Source organism: Eretmochelys imbricata, chromosome 10, assembly GCF_965152235.1.
Source record: "Eretmochelys imbricata isolate rEreImb1 chromosome 10, rEreImb1.hap1, whole genome shotgun sequence".
Lineage (NCBI taxonomy): Eukaryota > Metazoa > Chordata > Testudines > Cheloniidae > Eretmochelys > Eretmochelys imbricata.
The window spans coordinates 53,544,015-53,569,338 of NC_135581.1; the positions used below are offsets into that span (position 1 = coordinate 53,544,015).

Here is a 25,324-nt window from a genome sequence, read left to right on the forward strand (position 1 = left end):
TCCTCCTTTTGAATCAAAATGTTCAATGCTATTTTCCATTTTTATGCAGAATTTTCAGTGGCCAGTAAAGAAATACTGGCTTTATTCAAACATTTTATAATGTTTGCCCACTATCCTAATTTTGCCCAGCAGTTTGAATGCTACAGAAGCTGAAGTACTATTTTGATGCGGATTCCTTTAAAAAACATACGAATGCCTTAGTGCTGGATTTCCAGGAGGACTCCCTTTTGCCTGCAGTTGTTCAGTATTTGCAGTAACCACTGGCATCAAGGGACGGAAGAGGTAGCATTTGTATTATGTCATGCAAGAGAATTAGTCTCCCTTTAATTCATTAGTAAATTGTATTTGATAATCCAATTTAATGGTCAGTGTACAGATTAGACTTCCCATATATAAGCTGTTTCAGAGACCCTACCAATATTTTTCTTTTAAATGAGCATATTTCCTTATTTTGAATGGGGAGAAATCCTCTGTCTGTTCAGCGTTCTGACTGTTTTGGGAAACAACAATGGTAATGCAGCTATGTGTGTAGGATAATGAAAGGTGTGTCCTTTACTTGAAACCATAACAATCTCCATGACCCCTAGAATTAAATCTAGAGAAATCCAAGTACACGGGCATATTTGACTAAATCCAGAGAGAGCGCTTAGTTTTCTAATACAGATGAGCCCAACCTGCAGAGTTTGCTTCAACATGCAAAGCTGACCATGGTTTTTGATCCAATTTTTTATTCAACCTCTTACAAAGACTGAGGCTAGCGGCATAGATCTGGAATTGAACTTTCCCACAGTCCTGAAGTGTTCTGTGGTTTTGATTTGGGGTCTTCTCTAGCGTTAAAGCAAACTTCAGTTCTTCTGACTTTTTAAAGTATTTTGTAATGTACATAATGCATTAGACTAAATTAATGTTGCATGTTTTTATGAATCTAAAGAAATGATATTTTACATCAACATGATACATATTTAGTGACTTTCATCAGGAAGGATTCCAGGTACTTGAAGTCAAATTAATATGCCAACGATCCAGCACCAACATGTGGGGGTGGGAGGTTGGGAAAATCGCCTGTTTTGCTCTGGAAGTCCACTGCATTCTCCATGGCTTCAGGAGTCATTCCAGCAGTTTGCTGCTTAGGGCATCCTGCGTCTCCCCCTTTCCCTCCCGCTCATTGCAGCTTCCTCCATTTTAAAGGCCTTCTCCCTATCATACAAGATTGACAGGATCAGAAGGGCAGGGTCAACCCTACCACCAGGGCTTCTCTGGCACCTTCCTCGTCTGTGTGGGGTTTATAGACCCCGTCACAGCCTGCCTCAAGACTTTTGAATGCTTGGGGTTGGCACTGCTGTGTACATTAATAGGGCAGTGCAGAGATGCTTGTTCAACTCATTCTGTACCTCTTCTGTGTATTGATGCAAGACTTCTTTAGACTACATAATTAAATAAGGTATTGCTTCTAAATATAACTTTTAACAAATATATGCTCGCATTTTTGTTTTATGCAGAAGGTCAGGGGAACAATCAGGAAAAGTTAACCTTTTATAATCCAAGATGCAAGAAGAAGCAACTCCCACACTGTCATCAGAGGAGTAATATGGGCTATAAGATGTTCAAAATACAACAAATATGTCTGAAATCAAGAAGCTCCCATTGCTTCATAGTATTGAGCTGCTTGTGGTCATATCAAACAGTGAGCTTGCTAAAATGATGCTAATCGTTAAACAATTCACATTTTCTGGAATGTCCTTTTTGTCTAAAATCAGACAAAGTGGAAAGAAAGTGGAACTCTAGTCAATGAATCAAATAGCAGGAAGGGCCAACCATAAGGACTGATTCCCCTCAGGAAGCTGCACACATTACAGAGCTCCTTGGCTGTATATCTAGTGCAGGTTAAATGAATTGTTCCCATTAGTGAGATGATAGGACAGCTCCTTTAAATGAAGGAGACTCTGTGCTTTGAATGTCACTGCAAGGAAAAGGTACAGGGCTTATAGAGAGAGAGTCTGTCGCTTGTGGCAATATTTTACTCTCATAATTAAAACTATATAAAATGATGGCTTATAGTAAGACTCACAGTTTGGATAAAATTTATAATAAGAAGGCCTCTTTTTAAGAGATGTATGATTTCTTTATGTTTTGTAGCTTATCTGAAGAACAATGGTGGGGGGGGATTTATAGAATGCTGTACATTAAACTGAATTCGCTCCCCATAATTGTGTTGCACTGTAAGACTATTTTTAAATCCTTACTTCATGGTTTGCTCAGTCAATTGTGTAATTACTAGTCATTAAAACAAAACTAATTCAGAGTTTTCCTATGAAGCCTCTTTTTTTTAGATACAATTCTAAATTATATTTTACTTTTAATACACTAGGTACAAATAGGGAAAATAAATTTAGGTCAACTGTATAGAAATATATACTACACTGATAGTTGCCATATAAAAATGTAGAGATTTTTTTAATATGTTTTGTCTGTCTGTTTTTTCTTATCTATTTCATTACTTATTTATGGAAGAAAAAGAAAATACTTAAAGGTCTGAAAGACCTCCTTGAGAAAAAGCAAGTCCAAGAAAACAAGTGCCGGATACCAGAAACTTCCTTAAAATTGGGGCTCAGCTCATCAGTTTTCCCAGTTAGTTACACCAGCATTCTCCATTAAGGGGAACCAGAGAGTTTAATCCACTCCAGAGGAGCTCTGCAGGAGTAAAGCTTGACTCGGTAACTCAAGGGGACATAACTGACGTTCAGTTAACTAGGAGTTAACTCAGTCAAGATCTAGCAAAAATCAGGGTTTCACTGCAGTGAAGAAGTGTGAAATGTTGCTTTCATGATCAATACGAGGAGAAGATTTTCTGTGCAGGATCTGACCAGTGTTGAAGTTTCTCCTGCTGCTGGCAGTGGCCAATAGCTGATGCTTTATGGGAAGAGTTTTTAAAAAATATAGCTGGCCGGTTGTCCAGTGTTATATACTGGGGAGAATGTTGCATGCCAGCTCTTCTGGTAAATAAAGGGTGTTGTGCATCAGTGTAAACTGTTTGGGTTATCCCTCAGTGCATGTGTGTAATAGTCGCATTATCCTAGTACCAAACGTTTAAGGTTGGAAAGTGAAATTTGTCTCTAGAGTCAAGATTTTTGCCCTCTGGAATTTTGGCACCTGAGGTGAGACAGTAAGAATTTATGAGGTGGGAATGTTGAGAGCAAATATCAGCAAATGTTCAGGGTTAGGGTTTCTACAAAGTGAGAGAATAGCCTTTGTAACGACAATGACATTTGTTCTTTTTGATGCGTATTTTGGGTTTCTGGAGGAACAATAATAGTTTTATTGGCTTTTTCAGAGGTGAAGTCACTTTGAGGTGTAGGTGTTCAGCTTTATGAAAAATGAAGTTATAAAATGATGTTTCCAGATCACATAGTAAGTCAGTATCCAAACCAGGAGTGATTTGACTGGAAGTCAGATGGTGTTGCCAGGTGCTCAGCACTTGCTTAAATCAGGCCATTAACCTCGTCATAAAATGGGGATGATACTCAAACTACTTTTTAAATACTCAGTGTTTTTCCATCCGGAGGTCTCATACTATCCCCATTTTACATATGGGGAAGCTGAGGAAGAGAGTTTAAGCAACATGTCTGGAGAATCTTGTCTGGACACAAGGGTGATCTGTACTCCAAATATAGTTGGAATTTTAAGAACCACAACAGATCTCCATTGGTAGAAATAAGGCAGGGTGTCAACAGAACTGGCTATAGACATGGGAGAATCAGGACTGGAGTAGAGCAAGCAGGGGCCCTAGATACATCTCCCTCCATGGCTCTGGCCCTGCCCTTATATCGTGACCTTGACCACACCTTGGGGTAGTAGTGGCAGGGTCTTCCTTTGTTGCAAGGGAGGCATAGAGAGCAGCCTGGAACTCCCTTCTTTCCCCACCAGGATCGGAAGCAGGAGTCCCTTCTCTTCTTCTGGAGAGGCAGGGACAGCAGGATGGGGAATCCCAGTCCTTACCTCAACTGCTGGGCTCTCTCTGCTTGGGTGGGAATTGTTTCAGATTGTCTGCTGACATCACTGCAATGATTATGCTTGGTTCACATTTCCAAGCTGTTCTCCCTAACTCTGCGGGTTAGAAAATTGCTTTAAAATAAATAAGTGGAACTTAAAACTTAAAACTCCTGTGTCACCCAGGAACTTAAAACTCCAAAGTACCCAGGCCTTCATCCAGCCCTGGGAAGAGTATGCAGCATTTCCAGTTCAACCAGGGAGTCAAAGGCCTAGACCCTCAGTGGTATTTAGGCATCTAACTCCATTTGAAATCAATGGGAGTTAGGCACCTAAGTACCTTTGAGGATCTGAGCCCAAGAGACATTGAGTGCTCCCCCTGTACACCATTCCTTTATAATAAAAAAGCATGAGCTAGCCCAAAATAGAAATTGTTTTTGCCATGGTGAGCTGCTGTTCTATCGGTAACAGCTAGACATCCCCTTTTCTGTATGAGCAAGGTTTAGGAAAGCTAAAACCTTACAAAATATTTTTATTCTCATAATTTCTAAAGTGATTTTTTTAAAAAAGCTTTTATGTAATTATAGAATGCTTGATTGTTCTTATATTCCTGATTGTTTGATGTCTAGTGTATGTTGTCCTTGCAACCCTAGCACATAATTTATTTCTCTTTTGAGTGAACTGTAAGCATTAGTGTCCATTAACAATTTTTGAAACAAAAGTACTTGGAGCACTTTCAGTAATATGTACTGATTATCATTAACAGCTCTTTTGTCCTAGACAAGGACATTGTTTTGTAACATCATTTTGTTTGGTCAGACCCGCTCAGCCTGCATTTACAATATATGTGTGCATTTTACTTTTACCTTGACCATCATAAAAACAGTGCCAAGAAAGATCATGTGACTTCTTCGAGCCAGGGATCCCTATGTACTTTATATAAAGCATTGTTAAACATTCTAAAAGAATGTATTCCTGTCTGAGTACGTTCAAGTCTATTATTCTGCTTTTCGAGGTTCTCTGCAAGCACCCAAGTGTTATGTATAATCTACCACCTTAATTGCTAGCTTCTAACAACGATAAAGTAAAAGAGAAGTGGAGGGATGGATAGAAACACAGTAGGATCCGGAAGATTGTAATACATTTTCTTTCTGATTTTACACAATACATCAGGTGGGAAGCCTAGAGTTAAAAAGTTTTAATGTTTTTGATTCCATAATGACAGGTCTATAATGTGCCATAAAAACACTAAATTCCAGAATTTCCGAAAGTTACAGTGCTGACTTCCTGATTTTTTGTAACCATGCCATTGATAAACAACTAATGTTGGCTTAAAGAGCTGAGCTAGTATTATAAAGTCAGTTTAAATTAATATTAAGTAAAGAAAATAAAACATTATCCTGGTTGAAGCATTCTGATGCCCAGTTACATGGTCTGCCATTGCTGCAGGCCTTTCTAAAGACAAAATTTTTTGGAACAGTTTTCTCAGAGGTTTAAGAAAACTGTATGTAACTACTGCACTCAAGCAAATATTCCCTTGGATGTTTTAGAGAATAATGAATTCTGCCAGATGGGACTTTTTACTTATCATTCTTTACATCAAAGTACAGAAGTTTTCCCCTTGAAATATGGAAAGTTGACAATTGTACAACAGCAGTAATAATCCGAGTTCACAGACTAAGCAATGTTTCATTATGCTTCTTTAGATGTTATCTGGGTGAGCAACTCCAAGAAATGGCTTATGATGTATAAAATGTTTGGGTTTTTTTTATTCTCAAAAGACATTTTTATCTCTGTTTGAAGTTGGCTAGTGAAGGTCATATGGCTAACTGCTTGCAAAATTATATCCTATCCCTGTTGCTAGGTATTCTTCCTCAAGTTTATTCCATAGAGAAACCTGTTTTTGTAAATATCACCCATAATGGCAAATGATGTATATTTAGTGGGAGCGGAAAAACGAGTGTCATATAAATTCTTTTCACTTAAAACAAAATGAAATTGCTTGTTGCCACGTAGAGAATTGCATAGCAATATGTTAACTTGACTAGGATTTGGCATTGATTGGGAATGTCCAGTCACGCTGCTGAATTGATAAACACCGTGATAAGTGTAATATTGAAACTTTCACTCACTGATAACCATGGCAATGATATATTGTGGTATTTTCGTGACATTTCCTTTGCTTTACTTTGAAGTCTGGCCAGTTGAAATCAGGAAATCTTTCTGTATTAGCAACACTGAAGCTGTTTGGTTTTGTTTTAAAATTAGAATGAAAAATTGGCAGTTTAAGACAGTGATAATCACTTTAAGTTGTCACACATTACTTCAGAAAATCACATTGAAAATGAACCCATGTATGTAAAGTGAAACGTACTGTAATCTGATTTAACAATTTTGAGTTTTTCTTAAATGGCATTTTTAATTGGGGTCAAAGGATTGTATATGCTCCCACTTGTTTACAAAAATAACACCTGGTGCTTTATTTTAGACACATCTTGGAGTTTGGTCCCATGCTGAGTTGTGGATCATCCATGCCATTTCCATTTTACCATATGCATTTTTCCATTGTATTCCATTTTCTATTCCATTGTACAAATTTAGCATCCAATCCTGCAAATATTTAGGTACACAAGTAATCCCATTAAACTGAATGGGACTAATCAGTGAGTAAAGTTGATTATATGCATTAGACTTTGCAGATTTAGATCCTTAAGTGATCCCATTGATTTCAGTGGAATTGATTGCTTCTGTAAAACTAGTGAGATATGGCCCATAGAAGAGAAATAGAAATCTGGACATTAATAGTGTTAGCATTTGCTGTGAATGATTTAAAATTCATGACAGTGCTTAGTTTATGCCTCATATCGACAGATTCTTCAGAGTTATTTGTACATTTCCCTTCAAAACACACTTTTAATTGTCTGTTTCTAGGGGATTATTAAACATAAGTGGTTAGAATCACTATGCCTTTGTTTTCCTATCGTAATACTAGACAAGATATGCTACAATGACCTAGCAATGCATGGCATATTTATTGTTAAAGCAGTGGTTATAAAGTATCCTATCTGATTAACTGGTTGGATGTCCCAGTAGCTTTGCTTTTCAAAGTTTCCCCATGTGTAATTATTTATGTGGGAGGAATCTTTAAATTTACAAATTTAAAAAATACTTCTTTAAAAATATAATTAAGATTCCTAGTTAATTTTAATCTAGTCCTATTGAAATCAATGGCAAAACTCACATTGATTTCATTTGTATCAAAATTGGTTTCAATAAAGGCTCAATTAAAATTAATACCTTAGATTTATATACAGCCAATGCCATTGTAATGCTGCGGAAGACACCATCATTGACTGCAATCCAGATGATGTATGTTTTTAAACAGATCTAAAAATGTGTGTGTAAAAGATCTTAAGCCTTATCGGCTGCTAATCGGTAATTATTACAGATAGTTTGATTTGCTAAATATACCACACTTGTTTAAAAATTTTAAGTAGAAAGATATAAACGTTGATATTTCCATCAGTGCTTCATGCGTCAGGAGAAAGTAGTCCCTCGGTCAGCAAATACAGCTAAGTCTGTTTTGTGCTGTGGCAAACCCTATTGTGATGAGGCTGTGAGTAATCAGAAGTGACAGCTTAAGCACTCTCTGTTCAAAGTGATTTCACCGAAAGCATTATTTTCTGAGAAGAGTACACATATGGCTCTCATAATGCTGAAAGAGCACTGATGTATCAATTTATTAGCACTAGAGTTCTGAGAGAGAGTTGCAAATCGTGTTCAGATTAAAGACTCTTTTTTTTCTCTGCGTGTGTGATTTAGTAGAATACCCCTAAGATTGTAGGGGCTAGTCAAATAAGCTACAGCAGAGATGAGGGCTTCTATCAAGGAAATGTTAGGAAAGTTCGTAGTGATGACTTCTGTAAGGAGATGTGTGTGCTATTCTGTAGATCAACCAAGAAAACGAATAATAACAAAGACTTTCTCTCTTGGGGGAAAAATGGGTGTTCTTGTTGAGGGCTATAATTTCAAATTCAAGTAAGTAAGGCTGCAGTGTTACTGCAGTGTTCAGCGCCTCTGAGTTAGGTCTCATCATCAGTTTTGCCAACTTCTGTGATATATGGTGTTAAAGTCTGGAGGTGTGTTATTGTGAGAATCTCAGCTTTCCTTTAAATTAGATTTGACTCTTTGTGGTTATGGAGAAAAATCTTGAAAATGTGAAACCTAAAGACTGAAAAACCATAAGGTAATTTAAAACTCTTTTTTTTTTAAAAAAAAATGCTCGTGATTTTAAGCCATTCCTGTGATTTTTTTTTTTTTTTTTTTTTTAGGAGGCCTGTGCCTCACGATTCTTGAATGCTTGATTTAATATTGATTTAATTGTGTGTGAAAATAGGGACACTTTGAAAATGTCATCTTTAGAGGTCAAGTGTAAATTTACAAATGACATCATCTGTTTTTTTGTGGATTTTTAGAATCCACTTTGTCTCGCTGAGAAGTTCCATAACCAAGCAATAGGGCTAAAATAAAAGCTTACTCTTTCTGTATAAATTTGTTTTGGGGGTTAAGGAGATACAGAGCTGCCTTACTTTCATACATTGCAAGCAAAGCCAATCCAAGATTTCATTACAGGTCTTAATCATGAACTAAACATTTCAAATACTTTTATTACTTCCAGTAGTCTCTTTCCCCTCTGACAGAATGCCCCCAAAGCAGAGTGAAGCTTAAATACTGAGAGCTCAGGGTAGAGCACCAGTTATCTACTAAAGTGGAGACAACACTGTTTATGTTCAAGCATGAATTCCGATGACATTTAACGGAGTTAATATTGTCTTTATTTGGTATTATGTATCTTGCCTAGTTCCATTTGTTTTGTTGCATTTTTTAAAATGTCTCAAATTTCACATGAGCTGGAACATCCCCGCTGACTGTCACCACAAGCCTCTTTACATCTTTATTACTTCAACAATACTTCAAAAACATCTTTATTACTTCAACAATATATTTAACAGGTTATATCTATTTTGCTTCCAGCTTAGAATAGCAGCCAATAATGCCCGTATTCATAATGCTGTTTATTTGGTTTTAATGAGCGTGACCTGCAGCTTGCAGTGAAAAGACAACTTGAACTTAATGGCCATAGCAAGTGAATTTCTGTCTTGCTCAGATCTTTTCTGTGCAGGTAGGTTGATGTGCATTGATGGGTATGAATGTGGGAGAATTCTTTACCATGGGAAATAAAAGGTGGAGGCCCTCTGAATGTAGTCTTGTGCCTTTTAGAACAGCCACATGTCTCAAAACAGTTTGAACTTGAATAGGCTTTTGGACAACAAAATCTCAGTGGATACGTAGCTGAGCCTTCGTTTATGGGGAGGAGGACACAGAATAACATTAAAACCTGCACACAAAGAAGGGAGATACTCCTGAATCTAATGTTGAAATCAATGTGACGTTCATCCCTCTTCTTTAGAGGCAGCCGTATGTCTGTGATAAGAGTTTAACAATGAAATGTGTATCAAAAGAGTTTACACAATGGTGACTTTCCTAACAATGGTATCATTTCTTCCCTCCAGGTATTTCCGTAACAAAGAAGACGCATACATGTAAGTAATACCTTTTGATTTGGTCTTCTCTTACAAATGGAATTCATGGTAGTCTGACTGATGTGCCTCTCAGACTATTAACTGCTTGTCTGATCTGGGGAAGTTCCACTTTACAAACTCTAGTGTGCTTCCCAGGACAGAGTGGTTCAGCCCAGGGATGAAATTTCATCAAAATGAGTATGCAGTGTGTGTGTGTCGTGGGGCAGAGGGAGGGAAGGGAAGGAAAGGGAAGGGGTTTGAAGAGGCAAGGCAAAGCTCTGGGTTCTGATGTATGTGCCTTTCTAGTCAGCTGGTAACTAGTGTATCCTGAAGCCAAGGGAGAGGACAATTACCTTCTGATCTCCCTTCATTTGTGTGCCTGGTACATATGCGATATGCTTCAAATGAAAACCTATTTTTTAATTTTATTTTAAATCTCCTCCCCCTTTCTGTCCACTAGTCTATAAGTGAGATGATGTTGTGCTTGTGCTTAAGGAGAATTCTGGTTGGAAATTAGACATTTTTCTGATAGCCATCCATATACACAGCCATAGTAAATGACATTGTGGGAACTTATATGGACGTGTGCACTGACTGAACACATATTTACTCCAAGTCCCCCCCGTCACAGACAGCTACTTTTGGGATCAGCCTGCATTCTTACTCCATAGTGAGCCAAAAGTTCAGAGCTGAGGAAATGTTATGATTTGTTACTAGGGAGTGATATTATACACTTCAATGTTCCGAAATCATTATGTCACGGAAGTCAGGTAGAGTGAAGTGATTGCACTTGCCCACCACCATTTCACGTATCCATAGAAGGAGGAAAAATTAATGGATATAGAATTTGATGAATGCCTCGTATCAGAATCATATGCTCTGCTTTGCAAGACTTGTTAGGATGTATTTTAACAAAGACAAGACTTAGAGGTGTGTTTACCACAGCTTCATAGGGTGAAACCAGTTTCATAAAATACTATACATTAATTTCACTCCCTATTTCATTCATCATTTTAAAATATCCATGTTAAGAAAAAACACGCTTTAAAATCATGTACCACTAAACAACGTCTTATCAAATTTAATAACAGATTTATAGTCTATGGTTTGTTGATACAAGACATTCTGATGTCACGTTGTTTGAAATGTTAAATGTCACAAACTTGTTTAGAGCACAATGATGGTCCTCTGCATAGGCGGGTATAGTACTAAAGACTCATTTTTAGGGTCAGATTCTCCCATTAGATGTATAGATATGTGGTTTCCATTGACACAAATGGGAACTACACGTGGGCATCTGAGGGAAAATTTTGGCCCTTAGCTTTTGGTGAATATTTGAGCTCACACTGACTGAGATTGCCAGTACAGGAGACTGAAGTCCTCTGTATATCCGCAGGCCAGGCATTGTACAGACAGCTTCCTTGCACAGCCTTGCCCATGAGCTCAACCCTGGCCTGGAGGGACCACCCTCTCTAGAGGTGGTAAGTAATTCAGAATTTATGTTAGCTCAGTCCTGGGCCTCTCTTGTGCAGAGGCTAGTGATTGTGCTTACTGTACATGGTGGTTTGTGACATGGACTCCAGTCCACCTGGAAATAAGCTGAAACCACCAGACTATATATTTTATATACGGTAGCGCCTTTGACTGACCCGCTGTCAGGAACGCCACTTCTCCATTTTCACTCTGTAGTGCCATATATACGCGAAATTATTCATTAGCCAGAGACCTGAAGACTGTAGGAAAGACTTTCTTAATCCATGTCAGACTAATAAGGAATTGTCCTCACTTATGCTTTAATGGATTGTGCGTCTGGGGCCTATTATGGAAAACACTCTTGTTTTGGAAACCTAATTTGTTGTACTGGATGATTTATGCTAAGTCACTGTTGACAGTGCTGACTAATGATGGGAAAGTATCGTTCTGTATCAGTAACAGTGAAAGATATTCTGATTCATAGCTTGCAGAAAAGCAAAGTTTTGTTTGTGTTCTATTATGTGCGGTAGACACAATCACAATGTATGTGCTGTTAACGATCACACATACGCCCTATGAACTAGCTCAAGCACATATTAGAGGCCCTGTTCTGTGGCATCATACACATGAAGAAAGATCTACTTGTTTGTAATTTAAAGAGAATTGGCAGAGTGTGGTTCTCACTTTGCACATTGGTACCTAGCAGACGTTTCTATGCGCTTCTCTGAAGCATAACAAGAAAGTTTCTGAGCAATGGAAAGATGAGCTTACCCATTAGGCAAGGATCGGAATAAAATGAGTAATGTACAAAAGTTGTTGTGTAGTCATCGTTTGCAGATAAACACAAGAATTTTCCTTCAACTTTGATTGAAGTTCCTTGAGAACTAAATAACAGTGTGACTAATTCTCTTCAATCAGGAATTTATTCAGACTATGCATCCTTAACAGTTTGTCATAATGCACACTAAGTTTGTCTTTTTTCCTATAATTGCGCAGAAAACAGCTTAGAGATTAAAATGTCCAATTGTGGAATAGTTTCAGACAAGTGTAGTTTCATGTCGGCACCCAGATGCAAGAATCACAAAGCAAATCTGAGCTATTATGGAGCCTAATAATATGCAAATGAATTGACACTCTTTTCTGACAAGCATTTTGTGTATGCCAAATCATTGTGTTTGTATGTTTAATCTATTTATCCACAGCATGCTCATCACCATGAGCATAAATTTAACAAAAATAAGCCGAGTTAAATAGATTAGGATTTCTCTAAGGAAAATCCAAAAGCATTCTTACAAGCAGCACGTGACGTGGGTGCTGCATGTGATACTATTTAGGGATCCAGCAAAAGTTCACAGTTCTATCAAACTAAGTTCCTCCAAGTACAGGGGCATTTGAGTGTGCTGATTGGCTAAAAGCCCATCACTGATTTTAGAAGAAGAGTTCTAATGACCTTCTGACCCAGTTAGAGTTGTGTGTTGTAATGTCACATGTCTAGTAAACGTGCCAGGAAGTTTTGGCTGATTTTGTGGAACATAGCCATCTTGGGCAGCAGGTTAGCTCTGTTTGTATATCACCCATTGTGTTGGGCTGGAGTAAATAGTCTTGTGGTAGTCTTCTTGGTATTAGTCTTTGATAAATTATGTATTAGGTGAAATTTAACTGTTGGGCAAAAGACAGCTAGTTAGTTGAACTCACTTCTGAATCAAACCCTAAACAAGTATTCCTGCATATGCAAAATACTGTTGAAGAGCCGTATGTCTCCCATCTATTTAATTAGCTGAATAAAACCTGAGAGATTTAAGCTCTTGCTAGTACAACCTGTCAGTAATGCTCTGTGGTTATAGCTCACCAAATAAAAATACACTGTTTCTCTCTAGCAGCTTCTGTAATGTCATCTTTATTTTATGTCCTTTGGGAATTTGTGAGTTACAATACTTGAAACCCTACAAGAGAGTGGTGTTCTTCCAAGCTTTGCCCACAGAATAAGCTTTGTCCACACAAGAGACTGAGGCACTGTTTTCAGGAGACTGAGCAGATGTTCAAAACAGGATGACGCATACTGTCTCGGCCTCTTGACCTTGGCTCCTCTTCCTTGGGGCTTGTATGCCTCTGCTCTCTGGCCTCTGCTAGGCTCCCTGGACTTTGATTTTTCTTGATTAGGGAAAAAGATGATGGTAAATTTATGCTGAAACCTCCCCCATGCCCAACCCCATTGGCACCAAAGTGGCAGTTCCCTTAGAGTAGGTTGTGCTGCTCTTCATAAAATGCTCCACCTCTGCCTTCTTCTATGCCAGGGATGGCAAACTACGGCCTGCGGGCTGCAGCTGGCCCACCAGCCATTTTAATCTAGCCCTTGAGCTCCTGCTGGGGAGTGGAGTCTGGGGCTTTCCCTGCTCTGATGCTCCAGCCAGAAAGCAGGGTTGGGGGCCGCTCTGCTTGGCTCCTGGAAGCAGCAGTATGTCCCTCCTCTGGCTTCTATGCATAGGGGCAGCCAGAGGGCTCCACCCCAACCGCCGCCCCAGCAGCTCCCATTGGCTGGGAACTGCAGCCAATGGGAGCTGCAGGGTTGGCGCCTGTGGACAGGGCAGCGTGCAGTAGAGCCGTCTGGCTGCGCCTCTGCATAGGAGCCGGAGGGGAGACATGCTGCTGCTTCTGGGAGCTGCTTGAGGTAAGCGCCGCCTGGAGCCTTCACGCCTGAGCCACCCCCATGCCCCAAACCCCTGCCCCACCCCGATCCCCCTCCTGCACCCCCAGCACCACCCCAAAGCCCTTAGCCCCCCATGCCCCAAGCCCCTCCCCCAGCCCTGATCCCCCTCCCGCCCTCTGAAACCCTTGGTTCCAGCCTGGAGCATCCTCCTACACCCCAGAGCCTGCACCCCAGCCAGAGTCCTCACCCCCTCCCATACCCCAATCCCAATTTCATGAGCATTCATGGTCCACCATACAATTTCTATACCCAGATGTGGCCCTTGGGCCAAAAAGTCTGTCCATTCTGTTCTATGCTATGTGTAAAGAAATACTCTAAATGCCCGCATTCACTTAGATGACAATAATAATAGCTAACACCCACTGAGATGAACTGGGCAGTTCACATTTCCCAGAACCTACAGTTTCAGGCTCTTTGGAAACTCAGACAGCCATCACTGCATCTGTTACGCTGAGCTGACATTTTCAAAACTTTCCTTACCACTATAACAGCTCGAGACCCCTTTTAAAAAATAAACCTTGAAAGTCTGAACAAAAAGAGGCCACCATACCGCATTTTGTAATGCTGCCTTTTGGCTCAAGCCAAGCCATGGAAGTGTAATAAGTGAATATGGTAGCATTTCACCTCCAGCGCCTTGAATTCACTTCCTAACCATATTCAGTGAAAATTACTTAAGTGGCCACAGTGCAGATACTTGCTGAGATGTCTCCATACCACCACTCAGTTTTTCATGGTTGGTGATGCCTACTTTGTGAAGTAGCCTGTCCTGTATTGGTTCAGAGTCAGAGCTTGTCTACACTTGGCAATGTATTGCAGAATAATTCTAGAATAATTATTTCCTAACAAGACCCCATGTGGATACTCCTGTTCTAGAATAGGAATGTTACAGTGGGTCTTGTTAGGAAATAATTATTGTGGAATAACTATTTCCAAATGTAGATAAGCCCTTAGTTTTCCAGTGGCAGTTGCGGAATATTTTTAAAAGAATGGGTGCTAATCTGAAAGAGCATGAGCTCCTGTTCAATAGCTAAAGCAGGTGAAGACTATGTGAGCCTCACAGGATTTGGTTAACAAAAGCATTCACAAACCAATCAAGCAGTTTGGTTAACAAAGATGGAAGTGAATCAATCCCTGCAGGTTTGGTTAATGGAATTCCCCACGCAGCTCCTTCCTAGCCCCATAGATGCTGCCTCTCTGTGCTTTCCCTGTACCATCCCCACAATAAGTTCTGGCATTACTCCTACACCAGTTTTCCATTAGGCTCTGACTCAGAAAAGCACTTAAGCATTGACTTCAGTAGAATTTAAGCACATACTTAACTTCAAGCATGTGTTGAAGGTATGCGTTCCTGAATCGGGTCCTTACTATCTTCAGCCCTCAAAGGATGTTAAAAAGAGGGCATGGCTTGTCAGAGAGTGAGGGAGGATAGCTTTGCAGCAGGCTCATCAGCGGTCTTGATATTCAAATAATCTTAAATCGTCGTCACCAAACTATTGCAAGCAGACTGAGGTTTTCAGTTCTGTTTGATTCAAAAAGTCAGGCAATTTATTGACTCTAGTCTTCTTTCTTCTTCCATGTGTCCCTCTTATACTATACATGTTACCATACTGTCCTCATTCTGGTCACAACATTGGTGGACTTCCCTGTCTTTTGATTGTTTCTTTAAATGTAGTAATTATGTAATTGTGCTAAAGGGAAGAAGAGACAAAGGATTCATCTTTACTGCTCAGACTTATGAATACCTAGTACATAAATTACACTTTTGCTTACTTTACACTGTGCTTTTGTGTGCCAGCTAGAGTAAGTAAAAATATACTTTCCTTCACAGAGTGGGAACAGGCAGAAAATTGATGGTTAACAGTATCTGCTGTTAGTGACTATGCCTCTAGAGAACAGGTGACAAACTAAACCCTGTCCCTTGGGGCCAATAAAAAAGCTGTTTGGTCCCCTGTGTGTAACTTCCTAATAACTTAACTGGGCAGCCTTAAGAGCCCTTGGAGGCTTTTCTGCCAGCACGCTCCTTCTCTTTGTTAAGAATGCTTATTAAAAATGGTTTTATAATGAAGTTGCCTCAAATAGCAGCTACTTTCCTGTTTGTCCTTGAAGCACTGTTTGCCCTGCTGAAGAATCCTAGAGACAACTATCTAGGGCTTTTCTCCTGGTTTAAAACTTTTTTCTAGGCTTTGATTTCTTGTGGGAGCCAGGGGACACCTGTTCTTCACCCGCTGGTTATGTAAGTTTAAGTTGTTTTTGAAGCTGTCATAGGGAAATGTTTGGTTTTAGTGCACTGACCGTAATCAATCAGTTTTATTCTCTCCCAGGTACAGTAGCCTGTCAGTGAAAAAAAAAGGAGTACTTGTGGCACCTTAGAGACTAACCAATTTATTTGTTCGTCTCTAAGGTGCCACAAGTACTCCTTTTCTTTTTGCGAATACAGACTAACATAGCTGTTACTCTGAAATTAGCCTCTCAGTGGTTGGTTTGTTGAGAAAGAGAGTGTGTGTGTGTAAAAGCTAAGTTATCTTCTCTCCATAAATAGGTAAAACACTGAATACTGGGGCAGAAATAGTGAAGCACACTCCTTCATGCATGAACTGATCCTTTTGATTAACAGAGGATTCCTCCTGCCAGCTAAGGAAGTGGAATCAGAGGATATTTAAATGATTGATTATTCATTTTTTTGGTAAGCATGAGGCTGGGAGCACAATGACAGCAACTGGGCTTGGATGTGTGGCTTTCATCAAAGATAGCAAGACGTTCAGATGTGTGTTGGGACCCTGCTATCTTCTATTCTCTACACAGCTGCTATGTGTTTGAATGAGGGTAGGCTCCTGGTTAGACTCCACCTCACCACCAGGCAGAGTTGGCTTCAGACATTAAAAGTACTTTGTAGTTTCTGCAAGAGTGGCACATCAGGCAAGCCCTGTGCACAGCCTAGGAGAATTCTGGCTGAGTCTGCTAGAATTCCTACTTGGGACTCCAGCTACCGTGCAGCCACCTCTTACTTCTCCAGCAGTTCTGCTGGTCTATAGAGCAGCATCTAGCCATGGATGACTTTTGGCTCTGAACATTGGTTTGCTACCCCCTCTTACGGTGCTTTCTGATAACAGGGATATCTGGTGGATGCTATAACATGGATCTTGTTTGTCTTGTCTGCAGAGCACCAGATGCACTAGAGTAAGCCGAATAGCGACTAACAAACTGGGATGCAGATGAAGTTTGGCAAGTCAGGACTCTAATCCGCTTCTACCAGAGGAATTGTTAGTATTAGTATGTCCCTTAGAGGTACAATTTGGCTACATATGGAAATTCAGGCAGGAAAAGTAGGTGAAATGAAACTCCTAAATTGTGCAGCATTTTATCCATAGGTAAATTCTGACCCACTCCTCAACTCTAATACACACTAATGGAGATTATAAATTAATAAAATCCATTTCTGTTTCACACTTCATTTATTTCACTGTACTGCTGTGTGAAGTGTATAATATGGGTGTATACCTTTTCTTCAATATTGTCTTATTATTGAAAGGATGGATTTGGAGCTGCTGTTTTAAAGACCAATAGAAAATAGCTGATAACTTCTGGCTATGAACTCCTAAGCTGCTGGAAGCCATTATTCAGGAAGATATTCAGAAAACAACTAACAGAATTAATTTTACACTGTCTTCAGCCTTAGGTAGTAAATGCTTTAAGAATCCCTTCCATTCTGTAGTCAATTGCCCAAAAAGCAGCACTGTTTCTATTGTAAGAAGTCAGGGGCCATTCATTCATTGCACAGTACTATGGCTGTGTGGTACCTGTCTGCCAGAGTAATCTCTCAAAATACTGCACTGACGCTGTTGGCCCCTTCTTCCTTTTGTTTCAGTAATTCCTAGGGAAGCCTGCTTGATGTGAAACAAATTGAAGTGGAGCCTGGACAACACATATCCTGTGCTCTGCACTCTAGCAAAGAAACTGAGGGCCTGATCCAAATTCCATTGAAGCCACTGGAAAGACTCCCATTGACTTGAACGGGCTTGGATCAGCCTCCAAAACACCAGCAAGGAGGTAACTTTTTAAAAAAATTAAGAGTGTCTCCTAGCTTTAGACTTCATGCTGTTCTTGTAGAAATGAATGTCTCCACCTTGGTACTCGTAGCAGCCGCACACAATTTCAGTATTGTGGTTAGAGAAAAAAAGTATGTGTGTTGGGAGGAAGGAAGGGTTGAATTCAGAGTTCAGCATAGGTGCTATTCTATATACTTTAAAATTCTAATCAAACTCTGAAAACACCTGAGTTTACAAGTGGCAGGCGGTCATGGGGGTTGAAATACCATTTCCAGCTTGAAGGGTTTGCTAGTAAACGGACAGTGTGGAGTTCTCCAAATCTGTTTTTGGCATTCTTGCTCCTTTGCAGTGTGACCACTGTGAAAACTAATAGGAAGCGTCAGTGTTTGTGGCTTGCTGCTTTCGTAACTAGCTGAGGGAGGTTGAGCAGAGTACAAAATGGCATGCTGTGGTTCTGAATAGTCCCAAGTACGCCGGGTAGCTTTAACTTCACAGGCAGAGAAATGCCACAACACTGAACACAGATGTATCAGTATGGTCTCAAAATCCTCGTGTTCTTCTTGAGCCTAATCCAGTTTCATTCAAGTAAATGGCAAAACTCCCATTGACTTCACTGCTGCAGGAACAGAATTCAAATGCAGATGTAAAACTGACTGGAGTCGACCAAACCATTCACATGGCCTCCTTTTTCACCTTTGTGTAGGGATGAGTCTGAGCTGTTACGTGCACCTCACATCCAAGTGCACAAGGGGTTTGGTCCATTATAAAATTATGGGCCAGACAAAAAGTTTGGACCCAGAAACCTACTGATTCTTCTCCTACAGAATACGAGCTACAGCCACTGGAGTTAGTGGGAGTTGCTGATATCCTCTGTGGAAGGGATGAGAACAGTCCATCCTCAAGGTTTCTTGCACTTGGCCTGTCTCTAATTTTATGCTTCTTCACAGAGCTGCTCTTTGTCAGACAGCAGTGCATTTACTCACAGTGGGGAGGAAAGGCTTTTCCAACACTTGCCTTTATGTTGTTTGTGGGTTATTTTGCTGCAGTAAAGTTAACCTTATAAAACTTCTGGAAAAACTAGCACAACAGGATAGGGATGACAAGAGCCATTTGATTTCTGCCTTATGCACTGATGGAGCAGGGATGATTATGAAAGTTCAACTATAATGACTCTCAAACAAGGCGGGTCAGACAGACTGCTCCCAGATTGGTCTCTGAACAAAAAAAAAAAGCACATTTTATTATCTGAATTCTGAAACCAATGGCTGTCTTCATATCGCAGTATGTCGTTAGACTTACTGTCAGACTTGCTGGGAGGTTGGCTGAGGCAGGAGCGTATCCAAGCTGGAGCCGGGGCTGGCTAGCATGGAAACAGGCACGGGCTGGAGCGAGAGCAGGAGCAAAGACCAGCTGGAACAGGAGCAGTCTGTCACAACTACTAAACCATGGGAGTGCTCCCAGCCAGACAGTGATGTTGAACACTGGAGAGACTGCTCCCCTTAGGAGTCTACATACCTGCCTTGGGTTTACCTGGGTGGGTCCTCACCATGGATTGGCTGAACCCTGATTGAATAGAGAGGGGCCTATCCCAAGACCTGTAAAACACATGGCCTAGACACAGCAAGTTACCTCTGAAAATTCAACACACTTTCTGGTTCAGGAATGACTCGTCATGTTCAGGGTGGCCCAGGGATGACTCATCACGCTTGCTCCCTCCCCACTCTGAGTCAGCTACTGAATCTGACAGGTTGTTTTTTCAATGTATCTTGATGTCTAACCCTCCTATTGGAAGCTGTTACAGCCGTTCTCTGTAAATATTAACCTGAAATCACTTAAAACTTTGTTCTAATCAGGGGACACGTTCTCTATGAAGCTAACCTAGAGGGCATCGCTGTGACAGATCAGTTAAACTGTCTTATGATTCTTATCAAATATAGACTAGAATTAATATTGAGAACAAATGACATAATCATATGAAATCCTTGTCTTTAAAAGCAATTTTTACTGGTCATGATTACATCACCCATTAAGACAATTAACATGTCAAAAGCAAGGTTATTAATGCCAGCACAAAAGGAAGGCAACCTTGGAGACCAGGGAGGGTGTATTTGGGTAGGAAAATGCAAAGGATGAACAGGAAAACAGGGACTGAAACAGTTTAGCCGCCAAACTCTATACAATCCTGATGGACTCTGGGGACAGACCCCCAGAAACACCATGGAGGGGTGGTGATAAAAAGGAGTATATAATGATAAACCCAGCACAAACAATCCAGCAAAGTAAGAACAGGAATGAGAGTCAGATATGGAAACTATGAAAGAATCAAGTCTTTGATAGGCTGAACATCTGAAAGAGTCAGGAAGAAGACAGGAGGAAAATGGTCTCTGGAAACCTAAGGCTGTTACTTCCATACAACTGATTCAAGATGTGCCTACAGAGCTCTTGCTGTGTCTAGGCCATGTGTTTTACAGACTTTTTGTGTGTTAATCTGATTTTCTCTCTTGCTTTGAGACCATTTTAGTGTTTTGCTTTTGAGGTAAAAGGTCTCTGTGGTACGTTCTTCTCATCTCTTGTGAGAGGCATTTGGGGAGAAAATGGTGCATATCCTGGAGTTCTTGGTTGAGGCAACTTGGCAAGCCCCTTAAAAGTGTTGCCCTGGTACAGGCTGCAGTCAGTAAGGGTGCAGTGAATGCCTCTGAATGGCAAGTGACAGGAATAGTAGATCAAAAGTTAGTGACAGATGCTTTGGCCTAAGTTTCCAACAGGGCCCCTAACAGGCTTCTATATTTGCATCCATGATTTAACATGTAACTTGGGAAGATGGACACCTACTTACCCAAACTGCATGCTCATATGTGATAACTGCATGCAAAATTCTGGGCACAGGTATACTGGTTGCTGTTAGAAAATATGGCCATCAGTGCTACTTTAGTATAGATGATTCCTGTGACATTTTAATAGCAGTGCTTTAACATGAAAGCAGAGGGAAAATAAATACCGCTGTTCTCATATTATGACAACTAAGTGTTAAACACACAAAACAAAGTCTAATTTTTCTGCAATGCTATAATAAATCCATTTGGGTCAATTGCAAAACACAATTAAAATATAGTTGTCTTGCTGGTGATCAATAACATATTCATCTGACTTCTAGAATAGAGTCACAATAGTGAAATAAGATTCTTTCTGAATATCAACTGATCTCCCTGTGTGGTATGATTTGTTATAACTTTATTTTTTAGCTATTTTCTCTTCATTTTTTAAGTATTAAAACATCCATTCCTGCACTAATCATCAGCTGCTCTAGTATTGCAAATAAACAAAATCGCCTTGATTTTCAACCTCGGTGAGATGTAAGACAATGTCTGAAGACTACATGAATTATCTCACTGTTCGTACGAGTCTATAAGAAATTTCATTGTATTATATACTGTGTTTAATTAACATGGGTATTTTACAAAATTGGATTTTCTGATACAAACATTATTGAATTCCATTACATTCAAATCCATAGTACAACACCAACCCTTGAAGCTTTTGTTCCAGGTTGAATCCAGAACAGGAGGGAGTCGTATTTTCTGGTCACAAATGTTAGAAGACCCCTCAACAATTAATTTCTTCCTATTATAGGTAAAAAACCTCACAAAAGCAGCTCACAAGATTTTTTTATTTTCCTGAACCTAAACCATAGCTCCGATTTGGCCTGAAACCCAGATGGTCACCTTGGCTCATCTTCATGAAGTGCATTGGTGTCTGGTTCTGGAATTTGGTGCAACCTTTAAGAGCAATATGCTCCCCTTCCCACCAAAACCAGGTTTATGGGGGTAAAGGGATTGTATCTGGGATTTTGGAACACTGCTTATCATGAGCATCTGACTCCCATTGAAGTCAATGGTACAAACTCTTGGGTCCTGTGATTGGGTGCTGTGACATTACAGTCTGTGTCCCCTCAGTTCTTCAGCCTGGAGTACCTTTTACACTGTTTTGCCGTGAGATCAACCACTCCTGGTCTGCTCAAACACGGTCTGCTCAGACACAGTCTCCTGCATGTAAATTACTCTCAGCTATGGCCCACGACTCTTGAATTACACTGCAGAGCAACACCAGCAAATTCCTAGTCCCAGGCTTTCTCCCAGAAATGTGCATCTGGTACTGCCCAGCCCTCTCCTGGACAACATATTGGTTAGTCTCTAAGGTGCCACAAGTACTCCTTTTCCTTTTGCGAATACAGACTAACACGGCTGTTACTCTGAAACCTTGTATAAAGTCCGTCATTTATTATTAGAAAATGATATGCACAAATCTTGTTATCTCAAATGGAGTTTCCCACACATTTCAATCCAAATGCACTGGTCTCGATAAAACAATAAAACAAGTTTATTAACTACAGAAAGATAAATTTTAAGTGGTTACAAGTAATGAGGCATAAAAGTCAGAATGGGTTACAAAGAAATAAAAGGTAAAATGCAATTAACATCTAATTTAACAAGCTAGGTGAATTCATAGCAAAAGTCTTTCCCACCTCATTTTTTAACACTCTTACATGATGAATTCCTTTCTTCTAGGATCCCTCTCCAGTCCAATGATGCTTCCTTTGTCCTTCAAGTGTTGTTGGTGCCATGACTAGAGATGAAAGACGAGATATCCTGGGGCATCTGTTCTCCATTCTTATACCTTTTCCTTTTCTTTCAGAATCATCTCCAGCTGGGGTTTAGGAGACAGAAAATATGTGGGGATGGGAGTGTCAGACTCTTTCTTTGCCCAGGTGTAAATTTCTTGCTCACACCCTTTTTCCTGACAAAGAATGGCTGCTTAAACAGGTGATAGTCCAATTGATTTGGGTGACACCTGGCTGAGGCCTTTTGTCTCTGAGGAACTGGTTTGTGGCTGCTTTCCCAGATTTGAAATATGTCTTAGTAACATCATACAGTAGAATCTTATAACTTTACATACAATGTTGCCATACATATTTTACCAGAACAATACAAATTCAGATGATACTTTGCAAGGCAAAGTTTGTACAAAAGTTGTTACGGTCTTGAAAAAGGGTGGACATAGGGATACAGACTGTCATCTGTTACCCTGAAGGAGTAACTCCAGAATGCATAAGCAATGGAATAAAGATGTGCAATGTATAGATCAGTGGTTCCCAAACTTGTTCCTCTGCTTCCAGTCCCAGCAGCTCCCATTGGCTGGAGTAGCGAGCCACGGCCACTGGGAGCCGCGATCGGCCGAACCTGCAGACGCGGCAGGTAAACAAACGGGCCCGTCCCGCCAGGGGCTTTCCTTGCACAAGCAGCAGAACAAGTTTGGGAACCACTGATGTAGATCATATATTAACTTATGTATTTTTTCAGATGGGGGAGACTGGAAGTTTTGCACATACTTCCATTAACTACACTGAGCCACACACAAAAATAACTAATTGTTGCAGCTGGGATAAATAATATGTATAGAGACTTTTTTGCTCTCTGGTCAGGCATCTAGAGTGCTAGTTTCATGTTGCGAAGTGAACATCTGCAGTAAGTTATTTCAGATACTTCTAACGACTTATCCAGCTGAACAACAGAATGGACACACCCTCGAAGCACACTTCCTCCCCTCTCTGAAAGGTTTACCACTGACTTCAAAAGGCTGCACACAACAATGGTGCTAATCTAGCAGTTTTCTGGAAATTCAAATCAGACCTCCTTTAATCTCTGCATGCACTGTGCTCAATGGAGGCAGGGGAACATTCTGGGGTTCTCAGATTTCAGAAAACCAGAATGCGGACTGAAGCCATTCAGAGATTTCCTTCTAGATATAGTAAGTGACCAACCTTCCCGCCAATTGTTTATCTGAAGAAGCTGATTCCTTATCTTTGTTATTGCTACTTTACAGATATGAAGGTGTGATATCAGCTGACTGTTGAAACAACTCTCACAGATAAGAGAAGCTTCCTGTTCCAAATCTTGACATATCTCTTCCTTTGGCCCCTTTTTCCTTTCCCCTCCCTCCATTGTCTGCTTGCAGATGGGAAATTTATGTAGCCTACCATACTTACTCCAGCTTTGCTTCCATTTGAATTGAATGAAAATGGACACATGGGAAGATATAATCCTAATTGCCCTTATAGGACAAGGGTGGGCTTGAATGCCTTGATGAGAAACATAGTATATTAACTAAAAGAATATTTAGGGAAACAAATTTAGCAGCTTACACTTGACAACATCATCTGTCATCAAACATTCTCCTCATCCCATGTTAATCTGCTGTTGTCCCTTGACAGGATAGCAGATTGTACAAGGTAGTTTAAAATAGGAGTTCAGCTTCTGTTTTACAAATCAGCTGCTTTTCTTTTTCAAATGGAGGGATTCAAGGAGCCCCTGGAGTGTGCAAAGAGTTTGGCCTATGTTAGGGGGCTTATTCCTTCACCCACTTACTTCCCTGGTCCTTCTCGCATGAACAGAGAGCAACAATACCCGAAGTCCAAAGGTGCAAACAATTTGATGTTTATTGGGGTGAACTTCCAGCAAGCATGATTCCAGTTTCCTTCCTTAGTATCCTCCTTCCCAGCTCTGACACCACAGAGCCTTACACCTGTGTCCCTGTTCCCATTCCTACCCTTAGCCAAACATGATTCCAACTTCCTTACTCCCATTCCCTGTTCCCATTTCCCCCTTTAGCAAAACATGATTCCAATTTTCTTACCCCCATTCCCTGTTCCCATCTCCACACACCCACCCCCTCCCACTTCCTCATTGACTACAGATTATATAGTAAAACTTGAGTTCTGCTTAGCTATACCTTAACCAATCATTTTCCTGAAATTTCACTAACCAATCCTAACATATTGTAACATGATTATGTAACCAATTATATCCCACCACCTTAATTAGTTTACACCCAGCAAAATTAATTATACAGCAGACAGGAACAATCACAGAACCAGACAGAGATTATACAGACAAACAATAGCAAAGTGGGAACTATAATGACAAGACAATACAGAAGTGAGGATTTCACATCCCAGCTATTGATAAGTGAGTTCTTGCCAGACAGGATGCTATCAAACTAAGTTTCCTTTTACATTTTCTAGGCACTTCCGTTTCTCTGGAGGTGATAGGAACACAATCCTGTCCTGGTAGTGCCTAACAGCCCAATAGCACCTTATTTCAATGTGACTAGTTTGGAATGTGAGGATGTGACTGTTCGCTTCCCAGCTTATGGCTGCCTCTGCTGCTTAGCCAAAGGCCTTAGCCTAAGAACAGGGCCTCAGACTGTCACAGTAAGAGAAGGCCCTTACACCAGCAGACAGTGATTTTGATTCTTTCTTTTATACCTCTAGAACTAGCCAAGTGATAAGAATACACCTAAATTCTTAGAGTATAGGCCTTTACAGACAGGCCTGAATATCCTAACAGCCTACACAAGCCACAATGTATGTAACCATTGTGACAAAGTTCCTCCTCTACCTTGGTGGGTCTTGCACTTATTGGCGGATTTGCTCACCTTGGAGCTTCACAGCAGCCCTCAGTTTGGCCGTTTTC

General features: G+C 40.3%; 1 protein-coding gene across 1 annotated transcript in view; it reads left to right on the plus strand.

Moving 5' to 3' along the window:
* RORA (RAR related orphan receptor A) overlaps positions 1-25,324 on the plus strand; it is a 539,694-nt gene that overhangs the window by 379,779 nt on the left and 134,591 nt on the right. Inside the window, exon 2 of the mRNA XM_077828529.1 lies at positions 9,561-9,590. Coding sequence (XP_077684655.1) covers positions 9,561-9,590 — 30 coding nt within the window. The remainder of the gene's footprint in view (positions 1-9,560; positions 9,591-25,324) is intronic.